The 24,050-nt window shown below is 40.8% G+C and overlaps 1 protein-coding gene across 1 annotated transcript in view; it reads left to right on the plus strand.

Moving 5' to 3' along the window:
• Window positions 1–422: 422 nt before the first annotated feature.
• Window positions 423–24,050, plus strand: part of FGF13 (fibroblast growth factor 13) — a 162,211-nt gene continuing 138,583 nt past the window's right edge. Inside the window, exon 1 of the mRNA XM_077826246.1 lies at window positions 423–588. Within this exon, the coding sequence (XP_077682372.1) occupies window positions 423–588 (166 nt within the window). The remainder of the gene's footprint in view (window positions 589–24,050) is intronic.

Genomic DNA, 24,050 nt, shown 5'->3' on the forward strand with positions numbered 1-24,050 from the left:
TGCAGAATATAAAATCTGCAGGTTAGACAATGGCATGCTCTCGTTTAGTTTTTCCTTAATCTGCATGCAGAATACAGCATGGACTGCCAGAGACTGTAGGGGATTCGGAATAGATAGACTGTGTTACTTTCTGCAAGAGCTCATTATGATGGTACTTTTTCATTAGGGTGAAGATTGCATGAAACAAGATGAAGGACAAATGTTTATGAGAAGTGTTGTTTTATCAAAGTAAACTATCCCCACCCCTCTCCTCCATCACCACCACAAAACTTTTTTAACGCTTTTCATTTTCTTTTCCTTGCGACCAATGTTTCTTCCCCTTTTTCCTTCCCCCACATCACGTTATATAGTTTATATACGTCTCTAGATTTCTTTCGTTAAACTCTAACTTGAGTTCATTTTGTTATGTGGTGACCACAGTTATGGATGACGCTCCCCCTGGCACACAGGAGTACATTATGTTACGGCAAGATTCCATCCAATCTGCGGAATTAAAGAAAAAAGAGTCCCCTTTTCGTGCTAAGTGTCACGAAATCTTCTGCTGCCCACTGAAGCAAGTGCACCTCAAAGAGAACACAGAGCCGGAAGGTTTGTGCACTATGGATCCATGTTTTGTTTGTTATGATTACTTTTATTTTTAATGTACGTGTCCCTCTAGTGTGCTGTGTGTTTTTCAGCCTGTGTCAATATAGTGCAACTGACACAGGAAGCGTTATGCGCTTCATGTCCCCCTTTGCTTGCCTGTTAATGTCTGATATGGTCTATCACGGGACACTGTATAGTATAAACCATATACAGTATTCTAGACAAGAAGTAAGATTGTGCTGCTTTTCTCAAATAAAGTTTGTTTATTTCAGCTCTCATCATTACACTGCCCTTTTTTGGCTGCCAAAAGTTGCTTGCTACTCGAAACAGCATCAATCCCGAGTCAGTTTCTCGCCCGGACATTTCTGAAGCTGCACTCTGCTGAAACTAACGGCACTCAGAACCAGATTCCCCTTGTCCCCAGCCCCTTCCACCCCATAAGGCTTCTGCATACTGCTGCAGGAATGCTCATAACAGCTGTAGTTCAGTGAAGCAGGATAACACGTTGTATGTAATGCACGCCCCGTTGCATTTTGAGAAAATGAAATGCATGCCTAGAGGAAACTGAGTCGAATGTTTTCCTTTTCAGATAAAGTAAAGGTATGGACAAATCTACCTGTTGTTCACTGAAGTAAAACTATTAAGTTATTTGTCTCTTTCACGTGTTGCGGTAGCATGTAAGATGAAGCTATCTTTTAAAGATGTCATTATATTTAACATTTTTTGACTTGTTCTTCTGTATGTGTTTTTCATTACTGCCTCAAATCCCACCTGGTAAGCCTCCTGCTTTTTGTATAAGCTTCAGTGTATGGAACTAACTGCCATGATGAATAATGTCGCTCCTACTTAGGGCTGGATCCTGTTTTGGTTGAGTTTCACTAGCAATGTAAAAGCAAATAGGTTTGAGCCCTTAGTCAAATCTGACCTGTGTTAGTCTGTATTTAATGATGGCCACTGCTGCTGCAATTGTTGAGCTGCTACTATTAGCACCCAAATATTTCATTCAGCTGCGGGCTGCTACCACGTGTTGCATGAATAATGCTCGCACCCGTGTTAGAAGAAGACTTCTCTCCGTCACTAAGTGCTGTTCTACCAGAAGTGGTTCCCTTACTAATATCACATGGTGGGCCATTCAAAAATGTACCACGTGAAGCAAAACCTGCTGTAAGAGGAGGGGGAAAGGGGTTATTTCTCTCAGAATGTGACTTTTAAAAAATCAGGTTTCGAAACACTGAACTCAATTCTCCTCCTTCGAGGCACATTGTGCGTTTCTTCTTTGTCCATACTCAAATCTCCTGTTGACGTCAGTGAAAGTTTTGCTTGTTTAGAAACTGGAAGGATTTGGCCATTTGAGTGCAATTTCTAATGAGAACCTGAGTTCCTATGGAGTGACTGGTTCATGGCTGTGAACGTTTTCAGTGAGTAAATCAGTAATTTACACTGACAGAGGTCAGTAGAAAACGTATATATGGTGGTGGTGTACCTTGACTACTGTCTGCTACAAAGGGGCTGAGCCCTATGGAAGCCTGATGTAGGTGGAGATTAAGTCACTGCACACCTGCCACAAGAAGCTTGCAGCCTCGGGCCCTAAGTGAAGACCCAAAGAGTGAAAATTGTGCCTTACTTTTGACTGAAAGCTAACTGTTGCTGTTACTAATTCTCCACCGTTTGGGATACTTTTTCTCTCTTATAACAGCCGTGCAAGTCCTTTCCCACAACATGCGGTATCATTAGATTGTTCTCCCTGAAAATCTATAGTATGAAAAGAGAAAAGCCTTTCATCTTTTGTTGCATTATGAAAGGATTAATGTCTTTTTTTAATTCCCTCTGCCCCCTGAGTTTTGCATTCATAATTATCAGACAAGGCACAACTGTATTGGCTAACCCACAACCCTGAAGAGGATCTGTATTTCAAAGGGATATCATATCCATGGACTTTTGGGAGGTGACTTCTACTGTTGCATGGCTTACGTGTTTTTTATGAAAGACATTGCCTGGGTCAGAGTGAAAAATATACGTTCAAGATTTCTCTTAGCCTCTTCTGCCTCCAGAGTAGCCCAGAGCTACCGTGGTGGAGCGTCTTTCTCTTTTCAGTCTGTGAATTGGCTGGCAAGAGTGTTAGACCCCCCTCTGGGCTCTTTGTGCCATCTTCGGTGCTTTCTTGGCATAGAGCCGGAGAATCTTGAGCAGAAAGTGATGAAGTTCTGCTCTTGGTTCAAACTTGAAATACTATCATGGAAGTCAATGGAGCATCTGAAGCAAACATTAGCCCAGTAACACAGGTCCAGCAGGTAACATGTCAGATCTGCTTTCAGGCTGTCTAAAAATAAAGAATTACTCATACTGAGTTATAAAGAATATAGATTTTCTTAAAGGCACTGGAAAATGTAATTGAGTTGTTAATGGAAGAGGCTGTGCAGAGCAGAGATATTAAGGTCTACAGTACAATAATATTGTCTTTCAAGAGAAATCGCAATACAGAATTAACTAAGTCACTACTGAAAAATCTCTCCAACTTGAATGTCAGCCTGTGGGTTACGTATGAAACACTGCACGGATTTGAAAGACTCTGGGAAGGATATAAAAATATACTTCCATTTTTGTTTTAATATTGCCACAGGATTGTCTAGAAAATCATAAATGCCTCTCTGTTCCCTCTCCCCACTTTGCACCTCCTTCTCATACCAGTATTTGAAATTAGTTAACTAATTTATGCCTTAGAATGTTGACCTTATTGTTTGGGACTGGAGCTAGTTTGCTTACCAGCTGCGGGTGGTCCCAATGGGGTTCACAGTGCCAGGCATGTGATGCAGAAGGGTTGGACTGGTAATGAACATACCTGGCTCCCTGCTGACACTACATCAACTGTTTCACTCATCCAATGTACCCTGAATTCCCATAAGGCAGTTTTGGCAATGATCTTTGCCAGTTATCACCAAATGAATCCAGGCATAGCACACCACTCACTGAAACCAATTTCCTTCCCATAACCCAAATGCTGTCTTTAAAGAGCTGTTTCTCTGTTGAGGCCTAACTGTTAGTGTCTCTGTCCAAAACTAACAGCTCCTATGCACCCTTCAAGGTAGGAGAGCTATTTTCCTATTCCCAAGGAAACTCAATAGCCTTTTTCTCCCCCTGATGGCATCAGGATACAAACACCCTATCATAAGTCCACAGAGTTACCTGTATACCTGCCTCTTTCCCCTTATGTCTTCCAGCCATTCTGAATCAATGCTTCACTTAGACCTCTCTTTAGGAGAAAAAGAATTGCAGAACCTTTCAGGATAGTTTTGACAAGCCCCTGCCTCTTTGTAGGAAATATTAAACCCCATTTGATTTATGAACCATGTTGGTTTCTTTAAACGTTAACCTGCATCAGCATAATAAAGGAGTGCTGACTTGAGAAGAACAGTGGATCACAACTGTCTGCAGATAGGCATAGGAGACGCTAATCCTTTTGGCATGATATTGTCTAAGTCATTCCCATGCAGCTGTTTGTTGGCAACGGCTCCCCTCACAATGGTTGTTGTTTTTTTTAACATAAAGACTGCGAGGAAGCTTCCCTTGACAGCCCACCTGTGACTTATTTTATGTTGCAGCTTGTTAGGAATAGTTCTATAAAAGATAAGACTCATAGACTTTAAGGCCAGAAGGGACCATCACGATGATCTAGTCTGATCTCCTGCACGTTGCAGGCCACAGGACCTCACCCACCCACTCCTGCTATAGGCCCAAAACCTCTGGATGAGTCACAGAAGTCCTCAACTCTTGATTTAAAGACTGCAGATCCCAAGGTGTGATTCAGGCCCATCTTGAGCACAACAATGCCTGTCTGTCTGGACTCTGGATCTAAGGTTCCTTCCTTGATGTCCCAAGGGCCTATGGAGTAGGTAAAAGGAGAAAAGCCAGTTTTGTTCTGCAGCCTTTTAACTTTGTTTTTCTGGATTCCTTCTCATAGTTTACAATGTCATGGATCTCTAGGAGGGCACAAATCAAGAGGAGTCAACATTATCTCTGGGTGCTGGCCCCTGGGTTTTTGTGCATTCTTCTATGCTACATTCAAGCAATAGCAAAATACAGAGCAATTTTGTAGCTTCAGTCAAGCCAGGAATATGCTACTAGCATTGGAAAGGCCATCTGAGGTACATTTTGCAACTATTTGTTCTCTTAAATAGTTTAAACATAAGCTGCTGCTATCTTTACAAAACATGGTCACATAAAGAGAAGTCTGCTTCTGGGAAACTAATTTGAGTTGTGTTAGTACAGAGGCTATGAGAGAGTTTTTTTTAAAAAAAACCACCATTGGTTAGTCACAGTCCTATAATCCAAGAGTTTGGCCTCTTGCCCAAAGTTCTGTTTTCATGTGATTTTTTTTTTTTTGTAACATTCAGCCTCCCTCAGGGCATACATAACCTTTTTACATGAAAAAGCAAACAAGCATGGCAAAGTCTGGACTGAAACAAAAAATCTGTGATAGCAGCTCATAATGAGGTATGGCAGCTCTCATCAGCCAACAGGAAACCTGATTAGATAGAAAGTGTTAAGGAGATGCTTGTTGCATATTAGCATCCATGCTTGCCCTTGATACTGGCTGGGTTCCTTTGTGCCTAGAAATAGAATGACTGACACCACAACCACTGCTTCTCCCAAGGGGGAGGAGAAAGGTAGGACATCTGGACAAATTGTGAGACAGATGGGCTGTTTTGTCCCCATTTTGTCACCAAAGGCAACGCCTGTGTCTTCAGTTGGTCACACTGACTGTCCCTTTCAATGTTCACAGCACTGTGTGACTATTGATAGTACTGGTGGGTGTGTAATTAAAGGTGCCAGCTTTCTTCTCAAAAAATCAGTCCTATGAATCCAGTTCTGTGGTTTAATTATATTAATACCTGTGTAAATTAGTGGAGAATAAGGAGATAGGGCGGAAGAATTTATTTCTCAAGATGTGTTTGAGATTGTGGAAAGCTTGAGGTCTTTAAACTAGCAAGTACATATTTTACACTAATAGAAACAGCTCCTCAATAAGTCTCTGTGGTCCCTCTGGTGAATAATAGAGATGGGCCCAAACTGCAAAATATGGATTGGGTCCTGATCTCACCCCAAAGATGTTTGGATGTAGGGTTCAATTTATCCCATTGTATAATTCCCAGCTATGAAGTTTGGATACCGAATTCAAGGGTATTCAGAGCTGGGGATTTGGTTTCAACCCCTTTCTCGTAAATAGTTACGACTCATAATCTTCCAGAATGACTTCTACTTTTAAAAGGAATGAATGAAAAAAACAGTGGGCCAGGTTCACCAAAGCTCTCACAGGCAGATGGAACTGATCCCTTGTTGCAGCAGCTAAGCTGTCTGCACTGGAGAAGTGATTCAACCTGTGGGCGGGCAGGCAGTATCACCCCCATTACCTGTGTTGGGGACCAGGCCATGAAGTGTTGCTTTAATTCCTGCAAGGAGCCCCACCCATCCAGTGTCACTCTCTTCTTTGGCTCCACATCTACATTTCCCCCTCCCCCCTTCCTAGGGTAGGGGAAGTTCTAGCCAACATGGGTGTTTCTGTTTTGTTCATTTTCCACAGCCCGATTTCCCAATGCCTGGGAAAAAGCAGTGTAGATTCTGGGCTGAACTGTGCCCAATTTAATGTCATTGAAGGTCCAAACCCTACATGGTCGTTTGTGGCTGTGGGGACATATTTAATGAGGAAGGATGGTCCAGTGATTAGGACATTAGCCTAAGAGCTGAGAGACCCTATTTCAAATCTGTGCTCTGCCACAGACTTTCTGTGTGACCTTGGGCGAGTCCCTTAGCCCAGGGGTTCTCAAACTGGGGGTCGGAACCCCTCAGGGGGTCATGAGGTTATTACATGGGGGGTTACGCACTGTCAGCCTCCACCCTAAACCCCGCTTTGCCTCCAGCATTTATAATGGTGTTAAATATATTAAAAAGTGTTTTTAATTTACAAGGGGGGTCACATTCAGAGGCTCGCTATGTGAAAGGGGTCACCAGTACAAAAGTTTGAGAACCACTGATTTAGCCTCTCTGTGTCTCAGTTCCCCATCTGTACAATGGAGATAATAGCACTGCTCTTCCTCACCAGGGTGTTTTGAGGATAAGTGCATCAAAACTGTGATGTGTTCAGATACTACGCTGATGGGCCTCTATAAGTACCTTGAATAGATAGCGTATGATCTAAAAGTGGTGGCAGAGACCAAAAAGCCAAAGTAGAGAAAGCTAGAGCTGATTACTTTTTCCGGACACAAAAGGGCACAACTGATTAAATCACAGTCTCTAACCTTATGTCTTAGGGGTTGGCGTATGTGTGAAGATGTTTCATTCATATTTATATTGAGTATTTAAAAAGAAAAGAAAACCACAAGCCAAGAACAGCACCAGCGGCTCAGTCTTGCCAGGTGCCGAGCACTCCTGCTCCGAGCAAGCAAGGTTCTTAAGCACGTGATTAACTTTAAACAGAGGAATACTCCCATGGGAGTCAGAAGGGAAGGCATGGGTTCAATGAGCTTGTAACTGAATGTGGTCTATGGAAACAGCCAGGGCCAGGCTCTGATTCCAGTGCAAATCCAGAGTAACTCTACTGACCTATCAATGAGATCAGAATTTCCCTGAGCCCCTTTCTTCCTCTTACTCTATTTTAGGTACTTACATGGCCCCCATTACCCTAGGACCTATCCCTGTATAGTATGTAAGGGGTGGAGTGTTACAGATGGGAAGGAGGCACAGAAGGACCAAGTCACTTGCCCAGGCTATGGTAGGGGGGGAATTGAATCCATGTCTCCCAAGTTAATGCCTTAACCACTCCACCATTCTTCTTATTAGGTGTTGTAAGATGTTAACAGCTCATCAGGAAGAAATTACATAGCTATGCTATACAATGCTGTTCTCCACTGCCCCTTTCCCTTTGCCTACTTGTCTACCTCCCGGAAAAATATGTTTTAAGGTGTAAAATATCTAACTAAATCTTTGATAGCTTGCAGCCCCATCTAGAAACCAGCCATTTTTAACATGGGGGTGGGGATGAATTAGGGAATAACCTGCTTGTAAGTATATCACTAGCATAAGAGTTTTCACTTCACTTCAGGACTTCAGTTACTCAGCCAGAGGTGTTAGGCCTGTTACAGGAATGGATGGGTGAGTTTCTGTGGCCTGTGATATGCCGGAGGTCAGACTAGATGATCATGATGGTCCCTTCTGGCCTTGAAGTCTATGAAGCTATAAAATATTCCCAACAGCAAGCACGATGGGGACAGTGGGAGGAAAGCCATTTAAGATGTTGTGAATCAATTCAATGCCTGAATCCACACACGCATACCACATCACAGCGAGGCTCTTCAGGGTCACCTGGGAATTGCATTTGCTCAGCTTTTCAGAGGCTCCGAGATGGGTGTTTCTCCCACAACTGTCACTCCTGCCCCTGTTAACAGGATGGACCATATTTACTTGGCTAACTCCTGCCAGCTGACAGCTGTGTCCCATATCGCTCTCTAACAATCGGTTTTGTGCAGTGGTATTGGCCCAGAATGGAGCTATGCTGATTTACAGCAGCTGAGATGTGGCCCATAAAGCACCTTAATAACAGGTTTCCAACTGGAAAAATCTCTCTCACACTCAGGTTACTTTCAGCATTGAGAAAATGTACCTTTTTAATGAATATTCCTCAGGCTTAAATCTGTGAAATGAATAAGGCTAAAAGAAGTAAAGGCAAGAAATATAAGGAATAAAGTATCTTTGGTAGAATATTCCCATGACGGAATTTCTCGCATGCTCTCTCATGAAACAACATCAGTAATAATGCTTCCTCCAACCTGCTTTGACTAACAACTAGCTCTCCAGTGGAGCAGATAAAGGGAACTAACCCTTTGCTATCCAGTGCTGATTGACTGAAACAATACTTGCTCCCCTCCAATCCCTGAACAAACATCTCTCAGGAAATGTAGGTTATATTTACTACAGAGCATGACCTTTGATTGAGTCTTCCTGAATTCAGCATCCCCTTTGAAGGGCATTCTTAACATTTTTGACTTCCAGAGGTTCTTTTTCTTTGATGCAAAAGGGTTTCCTAACCACTCGAAAAGTCACTCACCCTTTATCATCAGTCAAGGTTTCACAGCTCACACAGACTAGCTTTACCTAGGAGACCTTGTTGGTTTAATAATAATAATAATAACAGTATTAAACAAAAAAAAGACTAGTCTCCATTCTATTGAAAATGGTACATGAAAAGTTGAGGAGCCTTAGTGACAGTGTTCTAACTCCAGCCTCCCCCCCACCCCCCCGCCCCTCGCAGCTGCATGTAGCAAATGGAAAACTATGTGGGCTATTGAACAAACTCTGAATTTTCCTAGTGGAACAATGTAAAGATGCTTCTGTATGTATAATGTATTGAGTAAATTCACACTCCTAGGCATCCTAGCCAGCAAAGTTGTAATGGTACAAGGAGCAGTCTTAGGTCTTCCTTAAAAGAGAGTACATTTTAATTCACCAGCCCCTGCTATCGCCACATAATGGCTGTTTTACATATGCCTCTTCACTCTGTATTCTCACTGAAACAATTCTTTTAACTTCTGTGCCCTTCGTTGCTGTGTGGTGTTGTCTTGGAATAAATATTCATTGCAGAGCCACGGCCTTATGCTTAGCACTTCTGAAGTAGAATGTTTTGAACAAATGATTCACATTGACAGCACGCTCACTGATCTCATTTTAAAAATGGCTTGGTCTGCAAACAGCACCCTTTTGACAGAGGAAAGTTCTCAGGTTTGTTGCTCCTTCATTCTATAATCCCCCTGGGAAAGTGTCAGTCTTTGGTTTTAGCTGCTAAAAACAGAGAGGAAGCTCTTATTAATAACAAACATTCTTCTTAGTATCTTATTCAGCGACATGGCCCGATATCATCATTACACAGCCCTTGATTAGCAATAGTGTCTTTACTGTTGATATGTAAATATTAGGGCTGTCAAGCGATTAAAAAAATTACTGTGATTAATCGCGCTGTTAAACAGTTACAGAATACCATTTATTTAAATATTTTTGGATGTTTTCTACATTTTCAAATATATTGATTTCAATTACAACACAGAATACAAAGTGTAGAGTACTCACTTTATATTTATTTTTTATTACAAATATTTGCACTATAAAAAACAAAAGAAATAGTATTTTTCAGTTCACCTAATAGAGGTACTCTAGTGCAATCTCTTTATCATGTGAAGGTTGAACTTACAAATGTAGAATTCGGAACAAAAAAATAACTTCATTCAGAAATAAAACAATGTAAAACTTTAGAGCCTACAAGTCCAATCGGTCCTATTTCTTGTTCAGCCAATTGCTCAGTCAAACAAGTTTTTTTACATTTGCAGGGAATAATGCTGCATGCTTCTTGTTTACAATGTCCCCTGAAAGTGAGAACAGGCATTCTCATGGCACTGTTGTAGCCAGCGTCGCAAGATAGTTACATGTCAGATGTGCTAAAGATCCATAGGTCCCTTGATGCTTCAGCCACCATTCCAGAGGACACGCGTCTATGCTGATGACAGTTTCTGCTCGATAACAATCCAAAGCAGTGCGGACTGACGCATGTTCATTTTCATTATCTGAGTCAGATGCCACCAGTAGAAGGTTGATTTTCTTTTTTGGTGGTTCAGGATCTGTAGTTTCTGCATCAGAGTGTTGCTCTTTTACGACTTCTGAAAGCATGCTCCACACCTCGTCCTTCTCAGATTTTGGAAAGCACTTCAGATTCTTAAATCTTGGGTGGAGTGCTATAGCTATCTTTAGAAATTACACATCAGTACCTTCTTTGTATTTTGTCAGATTTGAAGTGAAAGTGTTCTTAAAATGAACAACATGTGCTGGGTCATCATCCAAGACGGCTGTAACGTGAAATATATGGCAGAATGGGGGTAAAACAGAGCAGGGGACATACAATTCTCCCCCAAGGAGTTCAGTCACAAATTTAATTAACACATTTATTTTTTTAACAAGTGTCATCAGCATGGTATCATGTCCTCTGGAACGATGGCTGAAGCATGAAGAGGCATGTGACTCTTTCGTACATCTGGTACATAAATACCTTGCGACAACTGCTATTGCCAGGCGAAAGCCTGTTCTCACTTTCAGGTGATACTGTAATTAAGAAGTGGGCAACGTTATATCCCATAAATGTAAACAAACTTGTTTCTCTTAGCAATTGGCTGAACAAGAAAGACTGAGTGGACGTGTAGGCTCTAAAGTTTTACATTGTTTTGTTTTTGAGTGCAGTTATGTTACCAAAAAAATTACATTTGTAAGTTGCACTTTCATGTTAAAGATTGCATTACAGTACTTGTATGAGCTGAATTAAAAAATGCTATTTCTTTTGTTTATCATTTTTACTGTGCAAATATTAGTAACCAAAAATAATATAAAGTGAGCACTGTACACTTTGTATTCTGTGTTGCAATTGAAATTGATATATTTGAAAATGTAGAAAAACAGCCAAAAATATTTAATAAATTTCAATTGGTATTCTATTGTTTAACAGTGCGATTAATCACGATTAATTTTTTGAGTTAATCACGTGAGTTAACTGCGATTAATCGACAGCTCTAGTAAATATCACCCTTTGTGTTGAGAGCTCACCATGAGGTTCTGTGCTGGGATAACTTGGGAGATAAGGAATTGTTGACTCTCTGACACTCCAATTTGTTATAAATTCATTGCATTTAATACCTTGTATGTTCCTAAGGCATTTCCTTTCAAAGGCTTTCAGACATCTGTATTGAAATTATAACAAATTATGAGATTTATCAGAGAATTCAACTATTTAACTTTTCAAGCTATCTAGAACAGAAGATGAAAATATCTGGGATGAGTTAACAATGAAGCCAGAGTACCTGCCGTGGCAGGGGTACAATTACTGGTCAGCTCGAGGAACACAGAGAAGGGGTCAACCAAAAGAATCACTCTAACAAACAATACCTAGAGCAGGAAAACTAATGGGATTTAACAACAAAAAGGACATCCAAGAGAAGCCCAAGACAGACAGGTATGGCAGAGCCTTGTTTGTGTTCTAAGCAATGTGTGATAGCATGGGAAGGATTCAAATTATGTGCTAGACCATGTTATTGCAAGATGTTTTCCATTTGAAATTAATAGTGGCATGTTGTCACCTAATAGAGGTGCGTTCGGTATGCATCATACATTCCTGACATAGAGCTAGATTCTGCTTTGCACACCCTCACAAGCACTGGAGAGGTCACGTTACTAATGGAGCTTCTGAGATTTATTCTGGCTGAATCAGCAGTAATTTCTCCAGAAGACTCTGATATATCAAAGCAACAGGTCTTCCACATTGCAATGAGTACAGTATGTTGACCTCTCCACGTCCAGCCATGGTCTTCTGTTGAGAAAGGGAGGAGTCATGACCTTGCCCTCATCTCAATTATAGTGGCATTGGGAGGGAGCAGGGACTGGTCTTCCTAATGGGATTCTGGCCAGTCCTCGCACATGAGGCAACAAAAGCTGGAATGTGGCCAATGGATGGTAAAGGCAAGTCTCTCCTGCCCTAGTATACATCCTGTTACCTGAAAAACCATGGATAGGGTGTTAACAAGAGAGAGACCTCATCTTGATCACTTTTTAATTAAAAACAATCTCTTCGTTCATTTGGACACCATCTAATGCTTGTTAGATACTCCCCATCTTTAACCTGCCACCTCTTTGCAAATAGCCCATTTCTGTGGTCTCTTAGACTAGAAATAAGACATACATTTTTGACAGTGAAGGTACTTAACCAGTGGAACAATTTACCAAGGGCCATGGTGGATTCTTCATCACTGACAAGTTTCAAATCTGGATTGGATGTTTTTCTTAAATGATCTGCTCTAGGAATTATTTTGGGGAAGTTTTCTGACCTGTGTTATGCAGTAGGTCAGACTAGACTGACACAGTGTTCCCTCCTGGTCTTTGAATCTATGATATGTTCACCTGCTTAAATACTTACTAAATATGAAGCAAATGAACAAGTGCCTAATTGTATGAATGCATTATGTGGTAGGCAAGGAACCCGAGTGCCTTTGAAATATTCTTGGTTGGACTACAGTATACTGCTAGGTTCAAAATCAGTCTTGAATCTTTATTTCTCTCCCCCCACACCCAAATTCTCCTCTCATTCTTTGCATGGCTTTGTATGATGTTTTCTTCTTATACCAGTAGACTCTTCAAAACCTGAGTTGGTAACAAGTTTATTTTGCAGTAATTCTGCAATTTAGCATATTTTGGGTTCAATGCATGGTGACTCTATTGGATCCAAGGTACATGGTAACTTGGATCAATGCTCCTGTATTGTCTCATATTACTAAGGTAGTTAACTTGTAATACTGCTACATTTTCCTTTTTTGAAAAGGACCTTGTACATGGAAGTCCTAACGTAACCCAAGCCCAGTAGTACTGTAGTTTTGATGTTGACTTAAGTAGGGTCAGGATCAGACCCAAACTGAGAAAATGAACAATGTTTTAGTGAATTAGCAAATGGTTATTTAATGCAATTGTTGCTATAATTGACATGTGTTGGGAAAATTCAGTGTGCAAGCTGCTTTAAATGCACTCTTTTACCTAATGTTAAATCACATGGCTACAGAGTTTGACTTACTCTGTGTACAGGTCTTTGTTCTGTATTAAGGAAAAGACCCACATTTTTAGCAGCAAGGAGCAAAATGGATTTTACAAGGTTTGCTTGGACCCAGCTCTTTTCCCACATGACAAGCACAAGCGTTAATATGCTATGGGTGCACACCATGGGATAAGGTGGGCCTCAAGAAGGATGTGCTTGCAATTCAAGCAAAGAGGACAGGGCATTTATTCCTTGAGAGGAAGGGGGTGTTTCTTTGATTCTTTCTGCTAGAAGTATGAAATTCTGAAAAGCACTGATTGTTAAGAACACAAGAGCTGCTATACAGGGTCACATCATGGTCCATCTTGCCCGGTGTCCTGTTTCCAAACTAAAGCCTCAAGGGGAGTGTACAGAACACAACAATTATGGAACGATTCACTCCTGTCTTCCACTTCCTACTTCTGTAAGTCAGAGGTTTAGGGTCACCTGGGAATGGGATTGCACCCCTGTCTCTTGTCTAATAGCCACCAATGGACCTATCCTCCATGAACGTATCCAGTTCTTTTTTGAATCCAGTTATAAATTTGGCATCACAACATCCCATCTCAACAGGTTCCACAGGTTAGTTTGTGTTAAACATGCTGCCCGTTAATTTAATCAGGTGACCCTTGGTTTTTGTATGGTGAGAAACGTTAAATAACTCTTCTGTATTGACTTTCTCCACACTAGTCATGGTGTTACAGACTTCTGTTATATCCCTTCTTACTCATCTCTTTAAGCTAAACAATCATAATCTTTTTAGTCTCTCCCCATATGGCAGCTGTTCCATACCCTTGATCATCTTTGTTGGCTTTCTCTGAAACTTTTCCAGTTCCACTATACTCTTTATGAGATGAGGCAACCAGAATGGGACATAATATTCCAGGTAGGGGCACACCATGGAATTATATAGTGGCATTATGGTGTTTTCTGTTTTATTTTTTGTCCCTTTCTTAATAGGTCCTAGCATTCTGTTAGACTTTTTGACTGCTGCTGAGCTGAAGTTTTCAGAGAACTATCCATGGTGACTTTCTTTTGTGGTAACAGCTAATTTAGAACCCATCATTGTAGATGTACAGTGGGGATTATTTTTCCCCAGTGTGCATTACTTTGCACTTCTCAACGTTGAATGTAATCGGCCATTTTATTGTCTAGTCACCCAGTTTTGCAAGTTCTTTCTGTAACTCCTCACAGTCTGCTTTGGACTTAACTGTCTTGAATAATTTTATATCATCTGCAAACTTTGCCACTTTACTGTTCATCTCCTTTCTCAGATAATTTATGAATATGTTGAACAATACTTGTCCCAGTACAGATCATTGGGAGACCCTGCTGGTTACCTCTCCCCATTGTGAAAACGACCCTTTATTTCTACCCTCTATTTCCTATCTTTCAGACAGCTACTGATCCATGAGAGGACCTTCCCTCTTACCCCTAGTTAGTTAGTTTCCTTAAGAGCCTTTGGTAAGAAACCTTGTCAAAGACTTTCTGAAAATCCGAGTACACTATATTAACTGGATCACCCTTGTCCACATGCTTGTTGAGTCTCTCAAAAAATTCTAATAGATTGATGAGGCATAACTTCCCTTTACAAAAACTGTGTTGTCTCTTCCCCAAAACTCGTGTTTATCCATGTCTGATCATTCTGTTCTTTGCTATAGTTTCTAATAATTTGCCTGATACTGAAGTTAGGCTCACCAGCCTGTAACTGCCCAAATATCCTCTGAAGCCCTTTTAAACAAAGCCGGGTACATTATCTACCTTCCAGTCACCTAGTATCCGTGATAGGTTACATATTTGAGTTCCTTCAGAACTCTTGGGTGAATACTGTCTGGTGCTGGTGACTTATTACTGTTTATATTTTCAATTTGTTCTGTTGACACATCATTTTATGATTGTACTTCAGATTTGTCACCTAAAAAGAACAGCTCTGGTGCAGGTATCTCCCCCACATCCTCTGCAGTGGAGACTGATGCAAAGAATTCACCTAGCTTCTCTGCAATGGCCTTGTTTTCCTTGAGTGCTCCGTTAACCTCTGTGTCATCTAGTGACCGCCTGCTTGGCAGACTTCCTGCTTCTGATTCACTTAAAAATAAGTTACTGTTACCTCGTGTTTTTTGCAAGTTGTTTCCCAAATTCTTTCTTGCCCGGCCTTATTATTCTTTAACGATTTACTTGCCAGATTTTGTGCTCTTTATTTTTCTCATTAGGATTTCACTTCCAAATTTTAAAGGATGCCTTTTTGCCTTTAACAGCCTCTGCTACTCGGCTGTTTAGCAATTGTGGCACTTCCTTCTACTGCCTTTTTTTGATTTGGGGTATACATTTAGTCTGAGCCCCTACTATGATGTTTTTAAGTAATCTCCAAGTGCTTGCAGGCACTTTACCCTCGTGGCTGTTTTTTAGTTTCTGTCCAACTAGAGTTGTCATTCTTGTGTAGTTCCCCTTTTTAAAGTTAAATGTTGTGGTGGTGGGTTTTGATATTTTCCCCCTTATAAGGATGCTAAATTTAAAAACACTAATACTGAGTGGTTTAACTGTAGCTGCCTCCTGGACCAGATCCTGAGCACCACATAGGACTAAATCTAGAATTGCCTCTCCCTTTGTGGGTTCCAGGGCTAGCAATCATTAGTGGCATCTAGGACTCTTTTATCTCTGCATCAAGCCTGAGGTGACATTTACCCAGACAAGATGAGGATAGTTGAAATAACTCATTACTATTGCATTTTCTGGTTTTATAGCCTCTTTAACCTCAGCATTTCACAACCGCTGTCTCCATCCAGGTCAGGTGGTTGGTAGTATGTTCCTATTGCTGTACCCTTATTATTCAGTCATGGATTTTCTATCCATAGAGATTCTATAGTACATTTTGTGTCCTTTAAGATTTTCACCTTGACTGTTTATTTAAACACATTGTGCCACTCCCTCACCAGAGTGACCCAGCTCTGTCATTCCTTGAACCCTGGTATTACCATGTCCCATTCATTTTCCTCATTCCACCATCCCCTTTCTTCTGAAATGTTAGGAATGAGGACAAATTAACAAGAGCTGGGGAGACAAAAGTGAGGGGTGAACCTCAACATGTTGAAAGGTATATCCAGCACTTAGTTTCTGTCCTCTTGATGTCATAAGAGAGCATTGCTTGAACTCCTGCTACAAACCAGATAACAGTGCATCCTCTGTAGTAACACTGCTGCCTTTTCTGAAGCACCATTGGATACACACTCATGGCCATAGGCTAATTCTGTCTGTCTGGTTTTTCAGATGCATTAAATAAGACTGGCATATTTATATAGTGAGGGGAAACTGAAGTATACAGAGAACCTATTTATACATTGCAACAAGACCTGAGGTAGCAGATGTCTTTCAGACTTGATATGGTCACATTACACAATAGTCACTTATTTCTATAAAGACTTACTAGTGTAGATTTATACAATTGTGAAGAGTAACGCAAAAGGAGCCAAATTCAACTCTCCCAGCAGTATCAAAATCCAGTGGCCACTCTCTGGATTTGTACCAGCATGTCTAAAAGAGAATTTAACACAAGGAGCCACATCCTCAGCTGGGGTAAATCAGAATAGCTTCAATTGCCTTCCATCGTCAATAGTGTACAATTGTACCAAAGTACCTAACTATTGTAGTTGAATGGGGTTGGGTGCAATATAAAAAGCTGAACAGAACAATAATAAATAGGAAAAAAGCCACCCCTGCTGGGGCCTGGTTTATTAATGAAAGCCAGTCCCTAAATATCACTACATAGGACACCAGCTTAACCCTTCTTCTCTGGCTTGTCATCCCTTGTGGTTACATGACCCCAGTTCAAATCTTTTCTCCAGGCTTGGCTGTTCCTAAGGTTCCTTCCTTCAGAATCCTGTTGTCCCAAACCCTCATTCTCTCTGACCCCTCCCGCCACCTCCCTTCTAGCCACACGGCGTAAGTAAGAAGCCAGCTGGGCCTGTGAGTCAGCAAAACCCACTCCATTTCAGCCAGATCAATAACTGATTACAGGGGAACATTACTAGTCTATTACAGATGCATAGTCACTAAACTGCATGGAAATTAATCTATCTACCATACCCCAGGAGGATGTATCCACTGATATGCAAATCAGTAGTTTCAGGGAATTTGGGCATTTCGAATAATGATTTTTCCACTAAAGCCATCCAATTTTGGATCTCCAGCATTGTGCTTTGCTTCTTACACAGATGGGGCTGCAGAGTTAGAGAAGGCCATGAATAATATGAATGGGGAAAGAGTCTGTGATTTCACCCAATAGCGCTCTTAAATTTTCAATCATGTTGAAAAAATCGCTAATAGGATGAGCCAAATTCATGGCTATTGTCAATCTCTCTTCTAAATCTGGCTTTCATGTCACCAGAAATATGTTCTTTCTGTTCTACATAGACGATGCCAAATATCGTGACACTAAAATTAACTCTACATTTTTAACTTTTCTGTAAATTTAGTCATGCCACTGTGACTGATTAGCAACTGAAATAAGCTAAAATTATTTGAGCGGATGGCTGAAGATTCTGTTTTGTATGTAAAAGGTCTTCATTATGTGAGTACAATTGATTTCTTATTCCAGAGCGATGATGGATATTGATCTTAATATAATTGGTGTCTCTCAAACATTATTAGTATGTGTTAGCGTCACGTACTTGTTGTATTCATTTTAAATGTATGAACCTTCAGTATTAACATACTGCAATGCCTAGAACTAATTTCTAGTTCTAAAGTGACAAGCACTAACAATTTTTTACAGCTACATGTTTAGAAAAAGATTTTGTGTAATGCATGGTTACAAAATACAGTGATGTTAATTATCAAGACACTTGAGGATTGGGAATAAATCAGCATAAATATGGTGATATGTTTTGTTTCTGTATCCACAGTTCTAGGAATGAAAGAAAATTATTCAGTAAAAGAATTTAAAATGAAGTTTTAAGTAGCATGTATAATAAAATACATATGCTCAATGTTCAATCAGTGCTGAATAGAAGAAAATGTACAAGAAAATTCTTTCATGCTACTGGTAAGTTTTGTGCCAAAGACAGCTTTCTTCTAATAGGTGATGAACAGGGACAAAAGGTATTTCTTTAATATTTAGCTGTTACATACTTGGCATCCAGACATATGAGAAAGGAAGATCTTTTTCCTACTGTGTATTTGCCAGCAGAGCCAGACAAATAATTTTATAATAAGTAACTTATTCAACAAATTTCACCTCTTGTTCTGATTATGAGTACTTGTATGATTTCTACCAATCATTTCTCAAACAATGTGAACAGCAAAGAATTAGCTGTGATCCTTTGTCATTTAAAGTTTGAGTGCCGTTGGCTAGTTGTTATTAGACCTATATATGAGATACAGCATGTTTCTGTTCTCTGATGGGATGAATCAATCGGTTTTCTGATGCACATATTCATGCTTTCAGAACGTTGATTCTAAGACTTCAGACTCTTTTCATCAGAGAACAGAAACATCGTTTTGAAACAATTTTCACTGAACTTTCCTGCCAGTAAAATCATTTGCTAGAGCGTTTTCAGAAACTGAACACAAAAACGGGCATGAACACATTCAAGGTAAATTCAAATGAATATTCATAGGAAATATATTGCAGTATTTGCCCAGATCTGTTTGTAATCCATGTAGTAACGGAAGATGCTTTTTACCTATTTGAAAAGGTGCTCTCTCTGAATTTTGAATATGTGTAAAGAAGAAAATGGGTTTCCAAAATGTTTTTATTGAAAATGTTATTGGTGATTAAAACATGGTGTTTACATAAAATGGGTACCCCGCCATTGTTGTGGCCTCTGGGCTCTATTGTAACACACACAGTAAAAATAAAATCATCCAGTGAGTTAAAATTTAAAATCAGATTTTTCAAACATAGCTTCTAAAGTTAGACACCTAAATCCCAATTTAAACACCTAAATAAGTGGCCTGGTTTATGGCCACAGCTCCTTCTGACACTAGTGGAAGTGGCAGATGAGAATTAGGCCTGAAGAAGAGCTGTGTGTAAGCTCGCCACCAGAAGATGGTCTGATAAAAGATATTGCCTCCCCAGCTTGTTTGTGTGGTAAACAGCCCTGGTATAGCAATTCTGACTCTAGAAGCCTGCTTATTACATCACAGCCATACGCTCATCTCTACCAGCCTTGGTTACTATTAGCCAAGTGACCCCAACACACCCCCAATCCCAAATATGCCTAAAACCATCTGCCCTGAAATGTTCAGGCCTCTCCTGGAACAGTTAGAGATGTAATAAGGCCCATTGCTCCTTTAAAGAGACAAAAACACTGCACTTTCTTTCTTTAACTGGAGTTAAGTCAGTTCAATTCAAACACAGCACTCGGTGGGTTTAGATTAAAAATAAAACATGGTTATTATAAAAAAAGAGAGTATTTTAAATGAGTTCAAGTGTAAGGGATAAAGTCAGAATTGGTTACAAGCAAATAACAGTGAAAAACGCGTTCTAATGCCTAAGATTAATAAAACTACAAGGAAAGGTTCAAGGAAAGATTCTTACCACACTTCCTTCCAGCAAGATAGCTGACCAGGCCTTTGGTCAAGATCTCCCACAAAGTCCATGTGTTCCTTTGTCATCTTAAGTGAAACATAACTTGAGGTTCTTTGCTGCTCTCTTTTATAGTCCATGCTCCTGCTGTGAGGAAAGGTGTCAGGGATTCTGATGGATAACGTTCCATGATAGTTTCTTCCCTGCTGGTACTTTCTACAATGCAAGTTGACCTGTCCCTGCAGCCTCCGATATGTTAATGAATGGCCACTTGACTGTGAGTGCCAGTTGTCTGTGATTGCGCCTGGATGGAGGCGTCGGTTCCTTTGTCTGGGAAAAAAGCCTGTTTACGTACTGCCTACATTTGTCTGGTTTAAACACATTTTAGTCCCATATTTTATTCACATTCGTGCAGTCCTTTGAGTGTTTACCGTACATACACCACAGAAGAGTATTAATGATCAGTGTGTGTTGGTTTTCCGATGATACCTCCCAAGGCACCTAGTAGATAAAGATTGTGACATAAGTGAAATGGGATGCACTGAACTTGTCAGACCACCTGAAACTCACTACCAGATACCAGTGAACCCCTTGCCTTCTGGCATTGGGTTGATCTTCGGGTCACATAGCTCCATTGTGATGAATGACCTATGGGACTATTACAGGAGTGGGTGGGGAAAGTTCTTTGGCCTGTGATATGTAGGAGGTCAGACAACATGATCACGATGGTCCCTTCTGGCCTTAAAGTCTATGAGTGAACATCTTTCCTATTTCACTTCTATCCCCACTTCCAAGAATGCTCCTCCCTATGTACCACTCTCCAATTCCCCATAACACATTCAGCTTTTAAATATTAGTATATATCAATATCTGTATTTCCAGCTCCAAGCAGTCAAACATCATGAGATTGGCTTAACAATGAGGTTTTTAAAAATAATAAATGTTGGGTTCTGTTTATTTGAATTTTGAGCTTTAGGGTTCACGTTTTAAGACTTTTCTCTGCAACTACGAAGTCTATAAACTTACGTATTAAACAGAAGCTGAGATTCTCATGTAATCACCTAACTGCAGGAGCTGGGGCTTTAAGGGAAAAAAACCCAACTCACTATCCTGAGACTCATAACAAAATCATGAGTCGGCAAGTCTAGTGTTCTGATCTGTCAGTGTCTTGTATAAACATTGGGCTACGTTAGCAGTGATTCAGACTTATGCTTGTTTATGTGTATGTTTAGAAGCTTGGAGGAGTAAGAAAGTATGGTAGAGTGGAGGTCGTGCTGCAGGAAAAGGATGTGCATGGAGAGGAGCATGGGGGAAAAGGCTCTAAAGGTGAACAACAGGCATGCAGCTCTTTGGCGCTGGAGGGGAACCTAGGCTGAGACCTTGGGTCTTGGTTGGGAGTGTGTAATGGGGAAGAGACCTATTAACATTGATAGATGTCCATGTGAAATACCTCTCGGATTCATGTGTATTTGGTGGGGGACCTACACATGGGAAATACTCACCAGAAAACCTTAATTAACTTAGATTGCATATCCTACCAGTGCAAACTGTAAAAGCCAGGAGACAATTAGTTAAGTCATCCCTCTTCTTAGCTCCCCAGTTTCATCATGGGTGCAGGAACGGTGAGTGCAAGCTGGCAACAGTTCCAGAGAGGCTTTAGTTCCAGGAAACAGCAGCTTTTAACATGCTTTGCCATGTCCTGACACTGTTCCTAGCAAGGTATCTCATTCATTGGATCTTTTGGCTCCTTATCAAAGTAAATATTATCTGCTCTGCATTGGCTTAGCCAGGATTTGAGCATGCCCATTTTTCAAAATGGGGTTTATATAAATCTGGATGTCACAATTTAAGTTCTACTATCTGATAGCCTTCCAGCATTAGGATCAAATACTTTGTACTGTTAAAGCCAGGAATCCTAACTCTCCCAAGGGAAATAGCACTCATTTCTAGCCCCAAAAGCTCATTTTAATATCCATCTGTAAACTGCCACTGGTCCAGGGTTGTGCATATCTGCCCACAGTCTCTGGTCCAAACAAATTGTACTAGGTTCAAGACTGGTCACAGTGCGGGGGAAAGTAGCTTTTCCCATTGTGGATCCTGGATCCAGCTGGGAACCAGTTCATTCTCTGTTGCAACTTAGAGCACCTGGGGGTGAGGAAGGGGCGGCTGGGGATGGTGGTGGTATGTCACCCAGGAATTAAATTTATGCAGGATGAACTGTTTGGATGTTAAGTTGGCTGTATGGCCTCTTCGTGCCACCAAGGATGTAGTTTTCAATCCCTGCCTTTACCTGGTCCCAGTTGTCACATCTTGGAGGCAGGATGGAGAGTGAGTTTTGTGGTAGGTTGTTTTTAAATAAGCCTAATAGCTGTGGGGGAAAACCAGTGACAGGAGGAGCTTTAGCAGTAGCCCCTGCAGAGGTTGGTGCGGAGACCATAGTTCAGAGCATGATGGAGAAGATCAAAGGTGAAAAATAAATGTAGTTTCTGCCATGTCTGTTAGATGTTCGTTCAATGGGTATTATGCCCACATACAGTCAACCTGTGGAACTCTTTGCCAGAGGATATTGTGAAGGCCAAGTCTATAACAGGGTTCAAAAAAAGAATATGAGAAATTCATGGAGGATAGCTGGGAGTGAGCAACAGGAGATGGATCATTTGATGATTACCTATTCTGTTCATTCCCTCTGGGGCACCTGGCATTGGCCACTGTCAGAAAAACAGATACTGGGCTAGGTGGACCTTTCGTCTGAACCAGTGTGGCCGTTCTTATGTACAATATGTGCTTTGTGTGTGTGTGTGTGTATATATATTTATAAAAATGCATAAATACTGTGTAATATACATCCATATCTGTCAAGTTACAGTGAAATGAAGTGCCGTAAGATAATATTTAAAAGACAGATGCAGCTAAAAACTGCCTGTGGCTTCTTGAAGCCAATCTCTTTCACATCAGATACCTGAGTAGCAGGAGAGTCAAACATTATTTCACCTATATATGTAAATGAGGAAGCCCCTTTCTGCAGAAGGAATGCATGGTGCAGTGCCATGTGGTGTGTGGCACTTGTGTCTCTTTCAGGACCTCAGAGTTTCACAAGAGTTCAGAAGATCTTCCTGGGTGACTGAGAAGATGCCTCAATTGGATGGTCAGAATTGGAACCCCGGCACCACCAACTAAGAGAGTCAGGCTCAGAAAGTAGTAATAAAATCCCTGCTCAGTTACCCCTTTGGAGATTGCCTTTCTTATGCATTTAGATAGAGATTTTCTCTCTGGAGAGGTAATATAAAGGAGTTACCTTCATGGGAGCTTCACAGAGAATCCTGTTTGTTTAAGAAATCTGACATACCCCATATTAATACTTGAATACGTGACTGAATGTGGAAAAAACTTTTGAGTTCATCAGTCTGCTTAACTGCAGAGCAAGTCGAGGTTATCTACTCGTAGGCTGACGCACTACTTTGCAGATCAACAGAAAGGCAAAACAACCCTCCCCACTTGCCCGTAGGGAGATTGCTCCAGGATTATAGAATCAGCAGAGAATTGTAAGCTAAAGTTTCTAAAGGTTGCTTAGCATTGGATGGTCTTATGGGTTTCTGACCTTGCCTGCTCTTAAAAAAATCAATTTTGACCATTATAGGGTTCTCTGAAAGCAGCAGGCAGTGAGGATATGCTGGCTGCATCTCTTTACAATGATTTTCGCTGTAGTTCATTGAGTTAGCCAGCTTGAAGGTGTGCTTTGTAGCCATCAAGAAGCTTAATGACACTGGTGCCACTGAGCACCTTATGTAAACGCAGATTCCTCCATTGTCAAGCTGTATTTAAGATGTACGACTGCTTGAGCCAAGAAATATCAGGCTTGATTAGAGGATTTCTCTGCTAAGATTTCCTTGTCTGTTTGCATCTCAGCACTTTAAAGTATAGGACATCCTAAAGAAGTCCGACTGCGTGAGGAGAATCACACATATTTTTCTTTCATTCAGAATCATGGAGAGTGGCATCATTCATTATTACAGCTCTATGCTTTGGCAACGCAGTCACCCTACACTGGCTGTGGGTAAGCAGCCAGGAGAGCGCTGAGGCGTTTAGGTACCCCGGCCGCAAAGCACTTAAGCTTGTGCTCATCTTCAAGCATGTCTTTAAGTGCTTTGCTGAAGCAGTGCCTTAATTCCCACTCCCATGCAATATATATATACAGGACAAAGAAAACTCAAGTTTCCAGTAAAGTGTTGAGTAGTCACCAGGTGAAGGGTGGATTGTGGGTGATGGGTGAAGAGAGAGGGTATTTGAACAGCAACTGGA

This window comes from Eretmochelys imbricata, chromosome 9 (genome assembly GCF_965152235.1).
Source record: "Eretmochelys imbricata isolate rEreImb1 chromosome 9, rEreImb1.hap1, whole genome shotgun sequence".
Classification (NCBI taxonomy): domain Eukaryota; kingdom Metazoa; phylum Chordata; order Testudines; family Cheloniidae; genus Eretmochelys; species Eretmochelys imbricata.